General features: G+C 44.7%; 1 protein-coding gene across 2 annotated transcripts in view; it reads right to left on the reverse strand.

Moving 5' to 3' along the window:
• Positions 1-4,060: 4,060 nt before the first annotated feature.
• LOC140387858 (uncharacterized) overlaps positions 4,061-21,773 on the reverse strand; it is a 101,707-nt gene continuing 83,994 nt past the window's right edge. For both annotated transcript variants that reach the window (XM_072471105.1, XM_072471104.1), the window contains 3 exons: positions 13,028-13,069; positions 9,730-9,808; positions 4,061-6,846 (listed from right to left, as the gene is read on the reverse strand). In XM_072471105.1, coding sequence (XP_072327206.1) covers positions 6,735-6,846; positions 9,730-9,808; positions 13,028-13,069 — 233 coding nt within the window. In that variant the 3' untranslated portion in view covers positions 4,061-6,734. The remainder of the gene's footprint in view (positions 6,847-9,729; positions 9,809-13,027; positions 13,070-21,773) is intronic.

The following is a 21,773-nucleotide window of genomic DNA, read 5'->3' on the forward strand; positions in this document are numbered from 1 at the left end:
GCACTATCTCTATAATATCCTGGGGTGCAACCCACCAGGTCCAGGGGACTTACCCGCCTTTAGTTCCATTGGTTTCCCTAATACTTTTTTCCTAGTGATTGCCAGTGACTGATGGAAATGAGGCTATGACAGGTGAGGACCTTGAGAGGATTGTTATCAACAAGGAGGTAGTGATGGGCAAGCTAATGGGGCTAAAGGTAGACAAGTCTCCTGGACCTGATGGAATGCATCCCAGAGTGCTAAAAGAGATGGCTAGGGAAATTGCAAATGCACTCGTGATAGTTTACCAATATTCACTAGACTCTGGGGTGGTCCCGGCGGATTGGAAATTAGCAAATGTGACACCACTGTTTAAAAAAGGAGGTAGGCAGAAAGCGGGTAATTATAGGCCAGTGAGCTTAACTTCGGTAGTAGGGAAGATGCTGGAATCTATCATCAAGGAAGAAATAGCGAGGCATCTGGGTGGAAATTGTCCCATTGGGCAGACGCAGCATAGGTTCATAAAGGGCAGGTCGTGCCTAACTAATTTAGTGGAATTTTTTGAGGACATTAACAGTGCGGTAGATAACGGGGAGCCAATGGATGTGGTATATCTGGATTTCCAGAAAGCCTTTGACAAGGTGCCACACAAAAGGTTGTTGCATAAGATAAAGATGCATGGCATTAAGGGGAAAGTAGTAGCATGGATAGAGGATTGGCTAATTAATAGAAAGCAAAGAGTGGGGATTAATGGGTGTTTCTCTGGTTGGCAATCAGTAGCTAGTGGTGTCCCTCAGGGATCAGTGTTGGGCTCACAACTGTTCACAATTTACACAGATGATTTGGAGTTGGGGACCAAGGGCAATGTGTCCACGTTTGCAGACGACACTAAGAGAAGTGGTAAAGCAAAACGTGCAGAGGATACTGGAAGTCTGCAGAGGGATTTGGATAGGCTAAGTGAATGGGCTAGGGTCTGGCAGATGGAATACAATGTTGACAAATGTGAGGTTATCCATTTTGGTAGGAATAACAGCAAAAGGGATTATTATTTAAATGATAAAATATTAAAACATGCTGCTGTGCAGAGAGACTTGGGTGTGCTAGTGCATGAGTCGCAAAAAGTTGGTTTACAGGTGCAACAGGTGATTAAGAGGGCCAATGGAATGTTGTCCTTCATTGCTAGAGGGATGGAGTTTAAGACTAGGGAGGTTCTGCTGCAATTGTATAAGGTGTTAGTGAGGCCACACCTGGAGTATTGTGTTCAGTTTTGGTCTCCTTACTTGAGAAAGGACATACTGGCACTGGAGGGTGTGCAGAGGAGATTCACTAGGTTAATCCCAGAGCTGAAGGGGTTGGATTACGAGGAGGTTGAGTAGACTGGGACTGTACTTGTTGGAATTTAGAAGGATGAGGGGGGATCTTACAGAAACATATAAGATTATGAAGGGAATAGATAGGATAGATGCGGGCAGGTTGTTTCCACTGGCGGGTGAAAGCAGAACAAGGGGCATAGCCTCAAAATAAGGGGAAGTAGATTTAGGACTGAGTTTAGGAGGAACTTCTTCACTCAAAGTGTTGTGAATCTATGGAATTCCTTGCCCAGTGAAGCAGCAGAGGCTCCTTCATTAAATGTTTTTAAGATAAAGATAGATAGTTTTTTGAAGAATAAAGGGATTAAGGGTTATGGTGATCAGCCATGATCTCATTGAATGGTGGAGCAGGCTCGAGGGGCCAGATGGCCTACTCCTGCTCCTAGTTCTTATGTTCTTATGTTATTGTATTATTTTCTTCCTACTTTTGCCCCTTTATTATTTAGTATTTTTGGAATGTTATTTGTGTCTTCCACCGTGAACGCTGATGCAAAGTATTTAACTCCTCTGTCATTTCCTGGTTCCCCATTATTAATTCCCCAGTCTCATTCTCTAAGGGGCCTATGTTCACTTTGGCCTCCCTCTTCCTTATGTATTTAAAGAAACTCTTGCTGTGTGTTTTATATTACTTGTTAGTTTACCCTCTTAGTTCATCTCTTTTTTGTCATCTTTTGTCGGTTTTTAAATCTTTCCCAATCCTCTGGCTTATCACTAATCTTTGCCCCATTATTTGTTGTTTCTTTCAGTTTATTATTATGCTTCACTTCCTTGGTTAACCATGATTGTTTCTCCCCTTACTAGAATACTTCTTCCTCACTGGGGTATATCTTTGTTGTGAGTCATGAAATATTTTCATAAACGTCTGCCATTGCTCATCTACCCTCTTTCCTGCAAAACTCTTTTCCCAGTCCACTCCAGCCAACTCTGCCCTCATTCCTTTATAATTACCCTTATTTAAGTGTAGCACAGTTGTTTCTGACCCAAGTTTCTCACTCTCAAATTGAATGCTAAATTCTACCATGTTATGATCACTGCTTCCTAAGGGATTTTATACTCTGAGGTTGTTTATTAAACCTTTACCAAATCCAAAATAGCCTGATCCCTGGTTGGAGCAGTGTGTCCCAAACACATTCTTGTGAATTCTTCCTCATGGCTACTTCTGCAAATTTGATTTTCCCAATCTACATGAAGTTCAAATTCTTCCATGATCAAAGTACTGCCTTTTTTGCAAGACCTTGTCATCTCTTGATTTATTCTCCCTCTTACAGTATACCTCCTGTTTGGGGGTCTATAAACTACTCCCACCAGTGTCTCCTTACTTTGTTATTTCTTACCTCCACCCATATGGATTCTACATCTTCTGATCCAAGATCATTTCTTGCTATTGTACTTGTTCCGTCTCTTATTACAAAGCTACCCCACCACCGGTTCCTTCCTGTCTGTCCTTACGAAATGTCACACCCTTGCATATGTAGTTCCCAGTTTTGATCTCCTTGTAACCACGTCTCTGTAATATCATACTAATTAACCTTAATTTGTGCCATTAATTCATTTATTTTGTGTCAATTACAACATACGTTTAAGTAAAGAGCCATTAATTTTTACCTTGTTACAATTTTTTCCCCCTTTTTTGACTCAATTTGCTGTTTTTTTAAATGTTTGTACACTTTGTCCCTTCCTGTCACACCCTGGGTATTGTTACCAAAATAGCTGCCTAGTAATGCTGTCATCTCCTTTGCTTTGTACCTCGCTACAGAACAGCCCCCCCCCCCTCTATTTAGTTCAAGGACCTCGCTACTTCCTGAGTTATGCAGTTTGCAAGAAAACTGGCCCCAGCACAGTTCAGCTGTAGACCGCCCCAGCGGTACAACCCACTTTCCCCAGTGCTGATGATAGTGCCCCACGACCAAAACCCACTCCTCCCACACCAATCTTTGAGCCACGTCTTCATCTCTCGTTTTATGTACCCTATGCCAATTTGCACTTGGCTCAGCTAAATCCAGAGATTATAAACCATGCTGCAGGTGCATCACATCGCCTGGCCCTGCACCCCTATTTTATTTCATTTGTTTTCAGTTTGTCTTTGAATTTTGCTACTGATCTTTAGCTTTTAATTTCTTTCCACTTAGCCTTCAATCTCAAAGCCGATTCCTTTTCTTTTCATGTACTGAATGATCTGTTGAGCTGCTTGCAGAAAAATACTTTTCACTGTACCTTGGTACACGTGACAATGAACAAAATCCAGAAGAAAAAGTACTCGCCTACCAATCACTTACCTGTGACATTACACGGATGAGTTCTTGCGATGTTGAAGGATTGCTGCAACCTATCTCCCAGCTCTCCGGCCTTGGTCTGTTCCTGCCTCCACTGGCCTGTGGATGTAGTTGGGGAAACAAGACACAACAATATCTACTCCTCCCCCACTGTGCAGCCCAGAAGCCAGAGGCTTCTGTCCAATAGCCTCCGCCAAAGATTCCATAGCCAACACGAACTGCAAGGGGTTAAGGGGCCCCCTGTCTGGTCCCTCTCTGAAGGCAAAAATTCTCAGATCTATAACCATCCGTCAGCACTGCCGCCAAGGGTCTACGGTACAGCACCTCTACCCATTTAGCATAATCCTCTCCCAACCCAAATCTCTGTTAGTCTCTGGCTGCTATTCAGTAAAGAGTCAAGAGTTCTGCTGCTTTTCACAAACACCTTTATTTTTCTTTAACACACTGTACAAAACTATCACCACATCGCAGGCTCCAAAGGCCACCTGAAGCCCCTTTACACATCAGTGTCAATTATTGGATACTTAACATAAATGAGACATCTAATTGGAATGTCTCTTAACCCATTCCTTAACAATTTCGGCAACGTGTAAACCAAGTAGTTCCATCCCACCTCGTCAAAAGCTTTCTCCGCATCCAGGGAAATAACTAACCCATCCAACACCCGCTATTGAAGAGTTGGGATATCATCCAATAGCCTTCTGACATTATTGCAAGAATTCTGACCCTTTATGAACCCAGTCTGATCCCCCAGTCTGATCAACGGGAGAATTCCCCCTAAATCGCTGTGCTAACAATTTAGACAGCAATTTCAAATCAACATTCAGAAACGAGATTGGTCTATAGGAAGCACACTCCTCTGGGTTCTTGCCTGCCTTCAAAATCAAGGAAATATTGACTTCTCCGACGTGCCTCAGATGGATGACAGTACATAGCAATTAACGATTTATCGGCAAGTCCTTAAATTTCCTGTAAACTCAAATCCAAAACCCCAACGCAACAAAAAGTGATAAAAATCGCGACCACAATAGTTCTAAGAGGACATTCCTCAACGTGTGAGGACCCATAAGGCTAACACTAAGGTCACACCATCATTACCAACAGGGGATATACTCCTTGAAAAGGAGGACAAAAGATAAACCAAAAAGGAGAATGGAATCTTAATGGCCCTCCCACACTTTGGACCTACCCAAGACCAAAACCTTTCACCCATCTCCTGGCAGTTGCACCACTCTATTTTATCATTGCAGATATCTAAAACGCGGCATAGCTACCATAAATGTAGGTCCCTGAGATTCTTAAGATAAAACATTCAGTATCGTGCTCAATTGTTGATACCGCCCAATAAACATGGGTGTGATCAACAGCCTCATCATGCCCGACTCGGTGACGCGACAAGGCCATTTCTCGCGAGATTTGGAGCGCCTCGCGAGATCTAACAAGATTGCATGAGGCGTTGCAGTCTGGATTTTACCCCTTGGTGTCCAAAGGTGTGTAGGTTAGGTGGGTTACAGGGATAGGGCGGGGGATTGAACCTAGTTAGGGTATTCTTTCAGAGTGTCGGTGCAGACTCAATGGGCCAAGTGGCCTCCTTCTGCACTGTAGAGATTTTCTAAGAGTCTATCTCTGAGGCTTCTCATTTCTCCTAGACTTTCTGGAATTGATTAGCAGAAAGCATTTGGGTCCAAGCTTGAGAAAATTTCCCAACAATCCCCTCAGCCCACCCCAGACACAAACAGGCCAAATTTACCCATTACAAATCTGCTTTTGACCTCATTGCGTTCACTGAGAAATAAAAATCTGTTTTGAATCTGGCCACTTGGACGGTTTCTAATGAATGGTGTTGACCTATTTGCATCGTTTCATGAATCTCGGGTTGAGTAATGTTTCCTCCGAAACAATGAATATTATCACACCGATTAAAGCAACTTATAAATTTATTTACAATTAAATAATATAATGAAGCACTATATATATTTACGGATATACATAAACATAATAGTACAGAAAGTAAACCTTTAATAGAGCTTCAGATTGAATATGACATTCTAGATTTGACAAATGAAAGTTCAGCTTTCCGATGTGATAAATCCAATCAGCTTTGTATGCCTGTGAAACTTTTTCTTTTAAACAACGTCAATAAATGAACCAGCTTTCAGTTCTTAGGAGGCTTCAGATTTTGGCAAGGAAATGTTTGAAGCTCCTGCTTTTAATTGCTTAGATGTCAACTCCAATTAATGGTAACTCCTATGTCGAATTGGTCAAAACAATGTGCCTTGTTCTTATTTACAATAAACAATATTACAACAAATGATCATAAATATAGTGATACGAAGGCCGAAACATAGATGTGGCCCTCTCAAATATACATACTTTTACACAATGCCAGGACCCATTCCTTTCACATCAAAGCACCAATCAGCTAATTAAGTTCAGGAAACGGGCCCGCTTCGCTTCCCAGTCAAAACATACAATCTGATTGTCAACAATGCCCTTTAAAAACAAGAGCAGTCTTTGGGTTGCCATAGAATGCACCGTGAAAATTAAATAAAAATATTTTGAGGAAAAAGAATCTGTTCTTTGAAACGTCGTATAAAAATACAGAAATTCAGAAGTGGCTCAATTTTTACTTTTGGGAAACTTAGTAGAAATATATATTTATCTCTATATATAATAATCATAAAAATTCATTTCAAAGCATTGATCCTTCTACCCACCTGTTTGTCACTAATCTGATGGAGAGTCAATGGGCGTGTAGCGTGGCTTCATATTGAGAATAACATTCATGTCCATAATGGAAGTCCCCAGGTAAATTCATTCTGTTGATGGATCCACACATGTTAGTGATGGAGGCTTGGTGAGGAACCCAATTGCAACAGCCTAGCGTCTGTGGGCTACTCTCTTCTTGCTAGAAGGGATGGAGTGTATCCATATGGCTCAGAAAGAGGCAGGAAACAAAAGTAATTTAAAAAAGAAAATTGATGGCTCTGCTTAATGTACAAATACAAATCTTGACGTGTTCATGCCTTCGACCACCCTTGGACTTGTCTCTGTCTTTCCCCGAGCTGAATAGTCGTGGATAGCACTGATCCACCTCAATGGGTGGTGAGGGTCAGCTTTCTGTTTCTTGCTGTAGAGGCTCAGTTTCATTTATATTTGTCACTGACTGCACCTCCATTGATGGCATTGGTGCTAATTCATATTCTTGTGACCTGGTGCAGCTACTGAATAAAAAGGAAAGAAGAAAAAGGTTCAGCGAGTAAAAGCATTTTGATACGTTTTGTCACTCAACTGGATAACGGGGGGGGGGACCCACCCACCCATCCAACCAGAAAAGGCTCTGATACACAGGAACTTATTCAAGATTCCTTCAGCCGTGCACTCCCCAGGTATCACCCGCCTCTCTTACTGTTCGCTTTTCTCTCCGATCTCTGCACTAATGGAGAGTGTTCTTTCACTGCCTCAAGCACTTTGTCTTGCTATTTTTCTTGGGGGTCAGCCTTAACTCCGTGGTACCATCTAGAAGGCAACGTTCAAACCCCATTCCCACCTAAACACGTAATCCAGGCTAGTACTCCAGTGCAGTGTTGTACCATTGAAAGTACCATTCTTCAAATGAAAGGTAAATCCAAGGCTCTGTTCGGAGGGGCAGCGGGGCAAGGATGTTTTGTCCGAATTTCCCACTGGATGTATTAGTGATTTTCTTATCTTTATGGCCCCCAGTTACTCCTGTTGCAACCACTGAGATTTTCAATACTGATTCAGATTGATTTGTGCTCGGTAAAGATATGAAATGAAATGAAATTTGCTTATTGTCACAAGTAGGCTTCAATGAAGTTACTGTGAAAAGCCCCTAGTCACCACATTCCGGCGCCTGTTCGGGGAGGCTGTTACGGGAATTGAACCGTGCTGCTGGCCTGCCTTGGTCTGCTTTCAAAGTCAGCGATTTAGCCCTGTGCTAAACAGCCCCTGGCTGCTATGAAGGCATCATGGAGCAAAAGTGAGCAAAGGGAGTTGGGGTCGAGATCAGCCATAATCTGATAAAGAGCAGACCATTGCAGACTGAGATGGGGAGGAATTTCTTCAATCAGAGGGCAGTGAATCCTTGGAATTGTCAACCTCAGAGGCTGCGTAGGCTCAGTCATTGAGTATGTCCAAGGCAGACATCGATGGATTTCTGGATATTAAAGACATCAAGAGGTATGGAGATAGCTCAGGAAAGTAGCATTAAGGTAGATGATCAGCCGTGATTTAATTGAATGGTGGAGTAAGCTCGGTAGGCTGAATGGACTACACCGACTCCTATGTTCCTAAAGAATAATAAAGCAGGTTTGAATGGCTTCGTCCTGGCCCAAATTCTGTTTGATCTCAAGTGAATGAGGTTATGCTACATGAGCCATAAAATATCTCCTAATTTGATGCTACTTGAAGCTAAAAGAAATCTCAACATGCCATTCCTTGGCTCATACCAGGAGCAAAAGCAGAACGGTAGCACAGTGGTGAGCATTGTTGCTTCACAGAGCCAGGGTCCCAGGTTTGATTCCCGGCTGGGTCACTGTCTGTGTGGAGTCTGCACGTTCTTCCCGTGTCCGCGTGGGTTTCCTCCGGGTGCTCCAGTTTCCTCCCACAAGTCCCAAAAGATGCCATTTCCCTGGCTATACACTCATTCCTAGAGCATCTCGACAACAAGGACTCCTACATCAGACTCCTATTTATTGACTACAGCTCCGCCTTCAACACCATAATCCCAGCCAAGCTCATATCAAAGCTCCAAAACCTAGGACTTGGCTCCCCACTCTGCAACTGGATCATTGAATTTCTGACCAACAGACCACAATCAGTAAGAATGAACAACAACACCTCCTCCACAATAGTCCTCAATACCGGGGCCCCGCAAGGCTGCGTACTTAGCCCCCTACTCTACTCTCTGTACACACACGACTGCGTAGCAAAATTTGGTTCCAACTCCCATCTATAGGTTTGCTGGCGATACAACCATAGTGGGCCGGATCTCGAATAACGAGTCAGAATACAGGAGGGAGATAGAGAACCTAGTGGAGTGGTGCAGCGACAACAATCTCTCCCTCAATGCCAGCAAAACTAAAGAGCTGGTCATTGACTTCAGGAAGTAAAGTACTGTACACACCCCTGTCAGCATCAACGGGGCCGAGGTGGAGATGGTCAGCAGTTTCAAATTCCTAGGGGTGCACATCTCCAAAAATCTGTCCTGGTCCACCCACGTCGATGCTACCACCAAGAAAGCACAACAGCGCCTATACTTCCTCAGTAAACTACAGAAATTCAGCATATCCACATTAACTCTTACCAACTTTTACAGATGCACCATGGAAAGCATCCTATCTGGCTGCATCACAGCCTGGTATGACAACTGCTCGGTCCAGGACCGCAACAAACTTCAGAGAGTCGTGAACACCGCCCAATCCATCACACGAACCTGCCTCCCATCCATTGACTCTGTCTACACCTCCCGCTGCCTGGGGAAAGCGGGCAGCATAATCAAAGACCCCTCCCACCCAGCTTACTCACTCTTCCAACTTCTTCCATCGGGCAAAAGTCTGAGAACACGCACGAACAGGCTCAAAAACAGCTTCTTCCCCGCTGTTTCCAGACTCCTAAATGACCCTCTTATGGACTGACCCCATTAACACTACACCCTGTATGCGTCATCCGATGCCAGTGCTTATGTAGTTACATTGTATATGTTGTGTTGCCCTATTATGTATTTTCTTTTATTCCCTTTTCTTCCCATGTACTTAATGATCTGTTGAGCTGCTCGCAGAAAAATACTTTTCACTGTACCTCGGTACACATGACAATAAACAAATCCAATCCAAGTGCTGTTAGGTAATTTGGACATTCTGAACATGAACAGGCGCCAGAATGTGGCGACGAGGGGATTTTCACAGTAACGTCATTTCAGTGTTAATGTAAGCCTACTTGTGACAATAATAAAGATTATTGTTATTATTAACTGGGCTGCCCCCAGGTCTAGTAGTGGAGGGTTCACTGTTGGAGTTTGGCATTGATTTTGGGGGCAGATGTGCTACAAAAATAGTGATTCAACAAAGTGCCTTCACAATACTCACATTTTGTTTTGGAAGACAATCACCCAAAGCAAGAGCAGAACGCATATTGTGATGAAAAACAAGCTGCCTGCACTGGTACCTACAGTTAAGAAAATGAAAGACAATAGTGTTAGGTCAGCATTGTTAAATGGGAAACTGCATTAAGAATTCACACACCGCGGGAGACATGTAAAAAATTAAGTTCAATCTTACTGTTAATAATGCTCAGGAAAAAATGCCCTGGGTACGAAACAGAGGATGGAGTGCAGGAGACTGCTGTTAACTGGTGTCTTTTAAAACATTCTTCCAGGGATTGTAAAGATTAATTGCATAGCTGTGTCCCTATTGCCCATCCCTAATTGTCCCTGAGAAGGTAGTGATGAGCCACCTTCATGAACTGCTGCCGTCCATGTGGTGTATGTCCACCCACAGTGCTGTTAGGGAGGGAGTTCCAGGATTTTGACCCTGTGACACAGAAGTAACGGTGATGTAATTACAAGTCAGGGTAGGGAGTGCCTTGGAGGGCTGGCATTCTCAAGTGCCTGCTGTGCCCTTCTAGGTGGTGGAGGTCAGGGGCTTGGAAGGTGCTGTTCAAGGAGCCTTTGAGCGTTGTTGCAGTGCACCTTATAGATGGTACGCACTGCTGCCGCTGTGCATTGGTGGTGGAGGGAATGAATGATGTCCAAGGTGGTGCATGAGATGGCAATCAAATGGGCAGCTTTGTCCTGGACGGTGTCCGGCTTCTTGGGTGATGTTGCAGCTGCACTCATAAAGGCACTCCTTTACATTGCCCCAGATTTCCTTTGACGGAGATTTCTACAAGCTAATGAGGCTCCATGTTCTTGGTTGCCTGCCTCAGTTACCAGCAGAAGGGGGATGTTTAGAAGGCCTCGGGCCTAGTGCCGGGCTCCATTCTATTTGGAGGGGCAGACTGCAGTATCGCTGAGTCAATCCTAGTGTATATTGTTTTCTGAGCCACGGATTGGTTCCGGAGGCTTTCCACCTATAAGGCCCTGGCTAAGGCAGTAGAAATGGCCTTTTGTTCCCCTCTAAGGACCTGCCAGAAGACAGGGCAGTTCCAGTGTAGTGTCTGGGACATTTATATTGACTGAACCCGAAACACACTGGCGCTCAAGTATTGGGAGTTCAGGTAATTGGATGCAGAGCACCCTCTGGTCACCCTCTGCTCATGGAGCCCGGGCACAGGCCCACACGAAGATTGGTCATTTTTTAAAACATAGTATTGCACTGTTAACATGTTGAGGAGCATGGTTATAATGTTTTAATTACTAAAAGCTGTGCTTAACCTGATCCCTCCCATTTCAGAAGGTATCTCAGCTATCAGGAACTGCTCTAAATGCACATACCCTGAAGTGAGTTAGAGGCAAGAAATTTGTGCGAGGCAACAAATGGGCCACAGTTAAGAGGCTGTGTTAGTGAGGGACGTCTTGTGGCTTCCTGCCACTGGGCCCGAAGCTCTGGCTCCTCCCTATCTCCGTCTCATTTCTTTTCTCCCTCCCTACAAACCCAGACCTGATCCGTTGGTGTTGCATTTGACTTGCCTTCCCATCTCAGTCATGGACTGGGAAGAGTGGAGCTTAGGAGGCTTAGGGGTGATCTTCTAGAGGTCTATAAAATAATGAGGGGCATAGATAAGGTAGGTAGTCAACATCTTTCCCCAAGCGAAGCCCCCTAGCCTGGAGGCCTGGATAAACAACATGGCTGGGTTCATAAAGCTGGAGAGGATTAAGTTCGCCTTGAGAGGGTCTGCGCAGGGGTTCTACAGGCGGTGCAACCGTTCCTAGACTACCTCGCGGAGTGTTAGAGGAAGGTCGGTCAGCAGCAGCAGCAACCCGTGGGGGGGATTGCTTGGGGGGATGGATGAGCAGGAGATAACATGGAGGGTGGGGGAAACTGGCACGTGCGGGCGAGAGCCAGTGTATAAAGCCATGTAAATATACCATTTTGCCATGTATATATCTTGCTCAGTGCGATTTAGTGTTATTTTGTTGGGGGGGGGGGGGGCATTATTGTTTGTAAGGGGAAAAAATTGTGTTGTTAAAAAAGTTTAATAAATATATTTAAAAAAAACATCTTTCCCCAAAGGTAGAGGAGTCTAGAACTAGAGGGCATAGGTTTATGGTGAGAGGAGAGGGATACAAAAGAGACCAGAGGGGAATTTCTTCACACAGAGGGTGGTGAGCATCTGGAACGGGCTGCCAGAGGCACTGGTAGAGGCGGGTACAATTTGTTCCTTTAAAAAACATTTAGCTAGTTACATGGGCAGGGTGGGTATAGAGGGATATGGGCCAAATGCGGGAAAGTGGGACTAGCTTAGTCATAGAAACTGGGCGGCATGGACAAGCTGGGCCGAAGGACCTGTTTCCATGCTGTAAACATCGATGACTCTATGACTCTATCGATGGCCACAGAAAATGAGTTCATAACATGGCCAAACAAGTTGATCCGTCAATCTGCAAATTCTTCTGATGCACCCAAGGCAGGCGGCATGATGGGAAAGTTTCCTGGCCAGCCAGTCCCCCCCCCCCCCACCCCACAACTTAGCTTATGTGCCACATTACAGGGGGGATATTGAAAGCATCAGGTCCATACAGGCGACATTCACAAGAGTGGGAAGCTATAGTTATGATGACTATGCGCAAATAAGTAAAGCTCAGAATACCCTGGTGGAGTAAAAGACCCTTTGGCCTACCCAGCCAGCTCCATCCAGGGCCTACGTATTACTCAATCATGGGGCCTGCTGCTGGTTATTGATCCCACTACACCAGAAGGGAAAGCTGCAGCCACAACAGGAACAATGGCATCTCCACCAGTGAACGAGTCAAGGCCGCCTGCTTAGCACCTTCCCTTTGACGGGATGGTCAATGACCAGAGGATTCAGAGATAAGAATCAGAGGGGAAATGAGGACAATTCTCTTTTATGCAGTGAGGTGGTCTGATGCAGAATGCACTTCAGGGAAGGCAGGTGGAGGCCGTTTCAACAGTAGCATTCAGAAGGGGAATTGGATCAATGTTATACTAACAAGGAAAGAATTTGCAAGGCTGTGGTGAAAGAAGGGCAGGAGAGACAGGAACTAATTGGGCAGTGCTCCCAAAGAGCTAGCACAGACACGAAGGGCAGAGCGGCCTCCCTTTCTGGACAAAGCCAAAAATGACCTCTTCTGTTTCCCTTTTGAAATAACGTTTATAAATTACATTTTTAGGTGAAATAAATTCTGCCCAGTTGAGTGAGTTGGTGATATTTGCCCCATTTTCCTCTTGTTCCCTGAGAAATAAGTTGTCTTTGTTTGTGTCTTACCGACTATGAGTCCAATGTTTTTTCCAGCAGTTATATTGGTATCTGAATAATAATAAAAGAGAAGCACATTTAATACAATACCGATTGTCTACTGGAATATCAGCATTACAAGGAGGACAGACAGAACAAGCTGGTGAGCCAAAGGGGGAATTCAGATGATGCCATAGAGCCCCCTCCAGTGGCCATGTTTGTCGCATACAGTCTTTGCCCCATTTTGCGCTGGACTATGAAGGGCAGCAAGATCGGAGGCATAATCCTCAATCCTTTTATTTTTAGGTTGCTGGCGGTAAGGCAGCTAAGAAAATATTATGAATACTCCTGAGTCGGAAGGGGGGCATAAATAAAGCTGTTCCAGTAAACCCTGTGCCCCACATACAACCCCCAACTGTTGTCCAGTGATCCTTACTTATATAGAATAGAATACAATATCTGCAGTGCAGAAGGAGGCCATTCGGCCCATCGAGTCTGCACCGACCCTCTGAAAGAGCACCCTACCCCGGCCCCATCCCCGTAACCCCACATAACCGTTGGACACGATGGGGTCATTTAACATGGTCAATCCTCCTAATTCCTGTTGGGCGAGGTTGTCTACCACAGAGGAAGAATCTATCAAATTTTGCTGTCTCAGTTTACAAGTTAAAATGGTGGTTCAATGAAGGATTGAAATGCTTGTGGAATTTTACACTGGCACCATTCAGCAGCGACAGAGTGCGGGGCACACAACGGAAGCCTAGAAGGAAAAGGCAGAGAGGTTTGGAACAGAATCAAAGAAAAGGCCTTAATTTCACTGATACACCCCTGATTGTTTCAATCTGCCAATAAAAATAAACTCCTTGCTGCAAAATTGTGAAAAGAAAGTCTACTTAAGTAATCCATGACTGCTAAGAGAAAATACTTACACATGCAGTACGTTACTGCTTGGCCCACTGACAGAAGGATCCAGCAACTACTTACACAACACTACTTGAATTGATCTCACCCGCTAGCAGTTATCTGGGTTGGAATCACACCCTTGTGCAGTATTCAAAATTAACATATTAATGTGAAAGCACTCCCTATTCAGGCCTCTGATTTTCATTATCCCTCCATTTTTAACCCTGCCTTCAGCTGCCCGGGCCCTGAACTCTGAATTTCCCTTCTAAAAATACTTCCTTCTCTCCTCCTTTACACGGCCCGACACGTTCTCCCTGTCTACCTTCAGGATGCTCAAGCATCCACGTCCAGCTCCCCGAGAACACAGGGGAAGGAATGGTCAGTGTTGGGCCTAACACAGGATCAGATGTGACCTATTTCACAGCTGAAAGGATGTTCAATGTCACGTTGACCCCATGTGGCTTTTGAGGCCGTCTGAAACAGGCCTCAGGCCCCCTCCCTTGGGCTAATGAAGGGCCTAGTGCCATTTTAGGACCTCCAAGAGAAACTGCCCTGTCCTGAGAGAAGTAGCTAGGCTTCAGTTAAGAATCGTCTGTCACTGAAAAGGTGAGCTTTGATTTTTTTAATACAAACACACGTGGAATGGGAAGAAGCAGGAACTCTCCTCACAGAATTCCAACTACCACCCCCGACCTCTGCCACATCATTCACCACCCCTCCCCCTTACCTCGGAGCTGCTTATACTTAGCAATAATGAATTTGAAGAGATACTTGAAAACACCTGCCATTTTTGGGCTTTCATAATTCTCTTCCAAGTAGAATCCTCCAGCTTGAGGCTGATGGACGGTAGTTGGTTTCTACAGAAGCACACATTCTCCAACAGTTTGGTGGAATAATACTCGGAAGTGAAAATTCTCACTACCGTTTCCTCCCTCTTTAATCCAAGGTCATTAAGGCGAACCGCGCTTTCTCCACTGAGTTAAGCCAAAAAATAGATTAGGCCCAGAATTGTCAGTTGAATTGTCGTCCACTCACAGCACACAAACAAACACACATTAATAGAAGCTCTGGAAGTGAATCTTGCACCAGCTACCTCATTGCTTTCGCACATTTAAAACAATTTGCCTGAAAATTTGGTGAAGGTGAATGTATGACTCATCTAATTTACTCAGAAGGCCCAATTTTAGGCCACCGTTGAGTGTCTACCCCAAAATCGCTTTCCACCCTCCTTAGTTTTGGGAAGAGACCCTGCTGCAGGTTACATAGAAACAAACATCGAAAATAGAAGCAGGAGGAGGCCATTCGGCCCTTCGAACCAGCTCCGCCATTCATTATGATCATAGCTGGTCATCACGTTCAATACCCTGATCCTGCCTTCCCGTATATCCCGTGATCTCTTTAGTCCCAAGAGCTATATCTAATTCCTTCTTGAAATTTCTCAATGTTTTTGCCTCAACTACTTTCTGTGGTAGTGAATTCCAGATTCACCACTCTCTGGGTGAAGACATTTCTCCTCACCTCAATCCTAAAGGGTTTACCCCTTAACCTCAAACTATAACCCCTAATTCTGGACTCCCCATCAAGGGGAACATTCTTTCTGAACCTACCTTGTCTAATCCAGCTAGAATTGTATGGGATGGATTCTCCGCTGCTGGGATTCTCCGTTGAGCCGGCAGCGTACCACGCTCTGGGATTTCCCGACAGCGTGGGGCTGCCCACAATAGGAAACCCCATTGGCGGCTGTCGGGATGGAGAATCCGCCCACTAAATTTCTATGAGATCCCCTCTCACTCTTCTAAACTCCAATGAATATAATCCTAACCGATTTAGTCTCTCCACATATGACAGTCCCGCCATCCCAGGAATCAGCCTGGTAAACCTTCGCTGCTCTCCCTCCATATTAAGAACATCCTTCCTCGGATAAGAACACCAAAACTGCACACAATATTCTAAGTGAGTCCTCACCAATGCCCCATACAATTGCAGTAAAACATCCGTATTCCTATACTCAAATCCTCTCACTATGAAGGCCAACATACTCTTTGCCTTCTTTACTACCTGCTGTACCTGCGCGCTGACCTTCAGTGACTGATGCACGAGGACACCAAGGTCTCGCTGAGCATCCACCTCTCTCAATTTACACCCATTCAAATTATAATCTGCCTTCCTATTTTTACGAATGAAGCAGATAACCTCACATTTATCCACATTATACTGCATCTGCCATGCATATGCCCACTCACTCAGCCTGTCCAAATCCCACGAAAGCATCTCTGTGTCCTCCTCACAGCTCACCCTCCCACCCAACTTTGTATCATCTGCAAATTTGGAGATAATACATTTAGTTCCCTTGTCCAAATCATTAATATATAATGTGAACAGTTGGGGTCCCAGCACACGTCCCTGCGGTACCCCGCTAGTCACTGCCTGCCAATTGGAAAAAGATTTATTTATTCCATTTATTGAGGTTTCTCAAGAAATGAGTGGAAGAATGAGAGAAGAAGGTGACTTAATTGAGGCATACAAGATGATCAGAGGATTGGATAGGCTGGACAGTGAGAGCCTTTTTCCTCGGATGGTGATGTCTAGCACGAAGGGACATTGAGGGGAGATAGATATAAGACAGAAGTCAGAGGTAGGTTCTTTACTCAGAGAGTAGTAAGGGCATGGAATGCCCTGCCTGCAGCAGTAGTGGACTCGCCAACACTAAGGACGTTCAAATGGTCATTGGATAGACATGGATGATAAGGGAATAGTGTAGATGGGCTTTAGAGTGGTTACACAGGTCGGCGCTTCATCGAGGGCCAAAGGGCCTGTACTGCGCTGTAATGCTCTATGTTCTAGAAGGATTTAGCAAACCCCACGAGAAGGAGAAACGTCCCAGCCTCCAGTCTTTGCAGAGTACTGTTGTCCCCTTTGTGGAGGCAGATGGAGAAATCCCAGACACAAGAGTAAGAATCTGACCAGTTGGGAGGCACATGGGCTTGGGAACAGTAGGAATCCCGAAGTTGTGTGGGTCCGAGAGACATGTAGCAAGGAAGAATAACTCAGATGCACCAGAGGGAAGGGAGAGGCACGTATCAGAATAATAAAAACAATCAAGGGAGACAATGGCGCAGTGATATTGTCACTGGGCTACCAAACCAGAGATCCGGGGTAATGCTCTGGGGCCCCTGATTCGAGTCTTCCCTTGGCAGACGGTGAAAGCTGAATTCAATTTTTATAACTCTGAATGGAAGAAGTCTAATGATGAAACTACTGTCAGAAAAACCTATCTGGTTCACTAATGTCATTTACGGAAGAAAATCTGGTCTGGTCTTCGTGTGAGTCCAGAAACACAGCCATGTGGTTGGCTCTTAAAATGCCCTCAAGGATGAGGGATGGGCAATAAAATGGGCTCAGCTAACGGTGCCCACATTCCATGTTTGAATAGAAAAAAAAATCAGAAGATATAACCTGGCAGCCTAATTTTACCAACTGATTGGTTACGGCTTAAGTCCAACTATTAGAGTTGGGTTGAGCTTTATAATAGTGAGCTTGGACTACTGTTAAATGAGGCGGTGTGAAGGAAAAGCGATGTCTCCAGCTCAAAGATTGATCACAGTGTGCAATTGAGAGAAATTCTTCACTTTATACCAATCGATCTTCCATGGCATAGCACATGGGGAGTTCAAGATAGTTTTGGGTCCGGCAGGGTTGGAGGAAGGGGAATTAGTGGAACCAATCGGGAGGGTAGAGGAGGCACATGGGAGGGGGAGGGAGAGAGCAGAGGAAGGGGCTAGAGATGGATAAGAGAAGTCAGAGCAAAGGAGACTGGGAATGGGGAGAGGAGGAGAGGTGGGTGATACAAAGGGAGAGAGCAGTGCGGGAAAGGGGATAGTGATTGGGGATGGAGTGAGGAGGAAAGAATTGAGGAGGGAGGAGAAGAGGAGGTGGTGGAGACTGTGAGAGTGTGTAGAGGGGAGGGTTGAGTGCTAGCAGGGGTAAAGGAAAGAAGGGAAGTGTGGAGGAAGAGGGAGGAGGAGATCATGAGGATCAGGACAGATGGAAAGAATGAGTCAGAAAGAGGAAAGGAGAGTGGGTGGGAGTGGAGGAGAGGTTTGAGCAGAGAAGGAGGGAGTGATTGGGGATTGGGTGAGGTGGCGAGATGAGGCGAGAATCATTTAGAAGGAACGTTGCCATGCTCTGCGACTTTGTTCTATAGTCAGACCTGTAATTAAGCTTTAAAAAATGGTCACTTGTGTACTCCAACTTGGTATCTAGTCGACCACAGAATCATAGAATTCCTGCAGTGCAGAAGGAGGCCATTCGGCCCATCGAGTTTGCACTGACCCTCTGAAAGATCACCCTACCTAGGCCCACTCCCCCGCCCTACCCCGTAACCCTGCACATTTTTGGACACTAAGCGGCAATTTAACATGGCCAATCCACAAAACCACCTTTGTGATTTGAACCAACAGATAGTAGAAGTCGTTGTGATTTTTCCCATTTTAAAGTGTGGGTTGGAGAAATTGGCATGTTACACATGAACAAATACCGATTTGCAGTACATACAACTGTAGAGATTCTCAAGGTGCCATGACCCTCAGACCTCATGTAGCCATGGTTAAATAACCTTTTTGCTATTTAATCAAACTTTTCATTTGTTTATGAGGTTGACTGACATGTCCTCTGTTCTTTGTGCTTATACTCAGAAATGTCTTTACAATGCAAGATATTCTGTTACGTGTACACCATTTCTTCTGGCAGGCTCTGCCACATAACATGTTGCATGTCGCAAATATGTTCACAGCGAGACCACACACTGCGGATCATTTTCAAATATAGCTGGCATCGGGCGGGTGGTGGGCGGAGTGATTTCACCACCTGACCAATGGCAGTAACGAGAGGCTGCGACCATTTTTATAGTTGGGTCTCCCCAACGAGCAATGAAAGACAGCTTGATGATCGAGGAGAGTGTGAAACCCAGAGATTCATCAGCAAAGTCCAGCTGGAAGTCATTGTTTCTTGCCATAGAATCCCTACAGGCCAGAAAGAGGCCATCTGGCCCATTGAGTCTGCACCGACCCTCCGAATGAGCACCCCACCTAGGTCCACTCCCCCATCCTATCCCCACAAACCCCGTAACCCCACTTAACCTGCACATCTTTGGACACTAAGCGGCAATTTAGCATGGTCAATTCACCTAGCCTGCATATCTTTGGACTGCAGGAGGAAACCAGAGTGCCAGGAGGAAACCCAAGCAGATACGGGGAGGAAATGCAAACTCCACACTCACCCGAGGCCGGAATTGAACCCGGGTCACTGGCATTGTGAGGTAGCAGTGTCAACTACCGTGCCACCATGCGGGTTTTGGTGGCAATCCTGATGCCTGGACATGGCAGGGAACCAGCTCCTATTCCTACCTGCCTATGATCCCTGAACAGCCCAGCTGGTAGTCCTTAAAGGGACCATTCCAGAAGAAAGCTGGAGTGAACTGGTGAAGTGATTTCAGCAGGGCCGGGAGTATTCTTCATGTCTTCACAAAATCTTCCACTTCCAGCTTGTTCCCTGCCATGAGTTACCTACCACAAGGTAACAAGGCAAACACTGCAATGAAGTTACTGTGAAAAGCCCTGAGTCGCCACATTCCAACGCCTGTTCGGGTACACGGAGGGAGAATTCAGAATCTCCAATTTACCTAACAGCACGTCTTTCAGGACTTGTGGTTAAAATCTGCATGCAAGCTGAATCAATGACAGTAATGTTAGTGAAAATGAAGACTTTGTCAAGCTAAGATGTAGCACTGCCTGTAATCTTATTTCACCTTAAAAATAGTGGGAGCAATTTTCACCTGCCGAATGCCCTGGAAAGCAGTGAAACTTGCAAATAAACAATTTTTAGAAAAATACTTGGTCATCCCGGGTTAACTTTTGTGTGGGACTCAAGATGGGGAACCCAAACTCCTGCCTGAAACAGTCATGAACATTAACAAAATCTTTTATTTGGGGTCCTACACCAGATGTCGGCCCATGGTCTACTGGGAGGAGCATGTGGTCTGCCTAGTGGGACTGTCAGCTCAGCCATCACTTGGTTGAACAGCAGAAGGTTAGAGGGGGTGAATGGCCTTCCCCTGGTACCATGTCTTGTTACCTGTGTGGTAGGTAACTCGTGCTACTCAATCCTTGGTTGATGGTGAGGTCTTCTGAATCTCGATGAAGAAGACTCGAACTCGTCCAGTAACAACAAAGGTTTATTGAGTAACTATAACAACAAGTGCATGAGTTCTTTACTTTAACTTTGATACTAGTGATAAGGTTAACAAGATCTAACAACAGTGACTATACGTAACTCCACTAACTATCTGAACTATTCTGATATTGCCTTGACCACAGTGCGCCCGAGAGAGAGACTGGCGAAGACCCAATGTGGCTGCCTTTTATACCCCCGTTGGTCCGGCCCTCTAGTGATCATGTGGTGCTACTGATTACTCATTAACCCCTTGTGTACTAGCACATACAGAGATCACTACAGTGTTAATGTAAGCCTACTTGTGACACTAATAAAGATTATTATTATTATTACTATTATTAACGTTTGACTCAAAGGCTTTTAATAGACTTTCTTTCTCTATGAAATGTTTGTTTTATTTGAATCAAATTGTATAGCTTCAGCCTGCATCTAGCGACGGGTTTAGCAAAATCTTGCATATAAGGTGCATTGTTTGATCTTATTTTTGAAGTCTTGTACTTATCATGTGGTATTCTCCCTCAGCAATCCCCACATTACACATCTATTGGGAAAATACCAAGTCCAATCTCTTTGGATGACACTCATTGTGTTAATCAACAACTGATAACAGGAACGTGATGCGAAGAGCAAATGTTCTCAAAGTATCCTCGTTTAACGCTGACACACACTGGAGAACAGTTCTGGGATAACACTAACATCTCACTCGGCAACTCCATGGTAGAACTCCCAGGCTTCCACCCACACCTGAAATCAATAGTCCGTATTGAACCATCTTGGGACACTGCAAGGTCATTGTGGTCACACTGTAAACCTGGATGATTGATCACGCACAATGTAACTGGGAACATCAGTCGCAAACTATAGACCAGACATTCAATCAGATGGTGCTTCAGTGTGACTGCTGGAAACATCTCAGACTTGAATCATTCCTGAAGCTGGCTCACCAATCTGGACTAGATTATTTGAAGGTTACTTATTATCCCTCTTTCTATACACACACATCCTTGGCATCTAAACCTTCAATATTCTTCCATCCTTGAAGGTGCTGACATGGGTATGATTTTAAGGGCACTAATCACTCTTTTGTACTTCACACAAGCAGCCATTCCTCATCCATAAGTAACAAACAACAACTTATTTTTATACAGTACCTTTAAGGAAATAAGATAAGTGCTTTACATGAGCATTATAAAACAAAATCAACGATTCCTGGCAAAACTGTAACTGAACAATGGGCTGCCTTTAAAGAAGGGATTGTTCAAGCACGGTCAAATATACTCCCATGGAGGGGAAAGATGGGACAACCAAATCCAGGGCACCCTGGATGACAAAAGAGATAGAGATTAAGATGAAGCAGAAACAGAGTGTGCTCGTGACAGAGATCAGGTGGAAAATACAATTGAGATCCAGGCTGAATAGGAAGGGTGCAGAGGAGAATTGAAAAAAAAACACAAGAAAAATAAAAATAATAAAAAATAAGAAAAGCAAAGAGAGAGTATGAGAAGGGAATGGCAGCTAAGGTGAAAGGGAATCCAAAAGATTTCTACAGGTAAATAAACTGCAAAAGGGTGGTAAGAGGAGGATATTAGAGTCCGAAACGGGAATTACACATCGAGGCAGATGGCATGGCTGAGGTATGAAA

Source organism: Scyliorhinus torazame, chromosome 13 (assembly GCF_047496885.1).
Source record: "Scyliorhinus torazame isolate Kashiwa2021f chromosome 13, sScyTor2.1, whole genome shotgun sequence".
Lineage (NCBI taxonomy): Eukaryota > Metazoa > Chordata > Chondrichthyes > Carcharhiniformes > Scyliorhinidae > Scyliorhinus > Scyliorhinus torazame.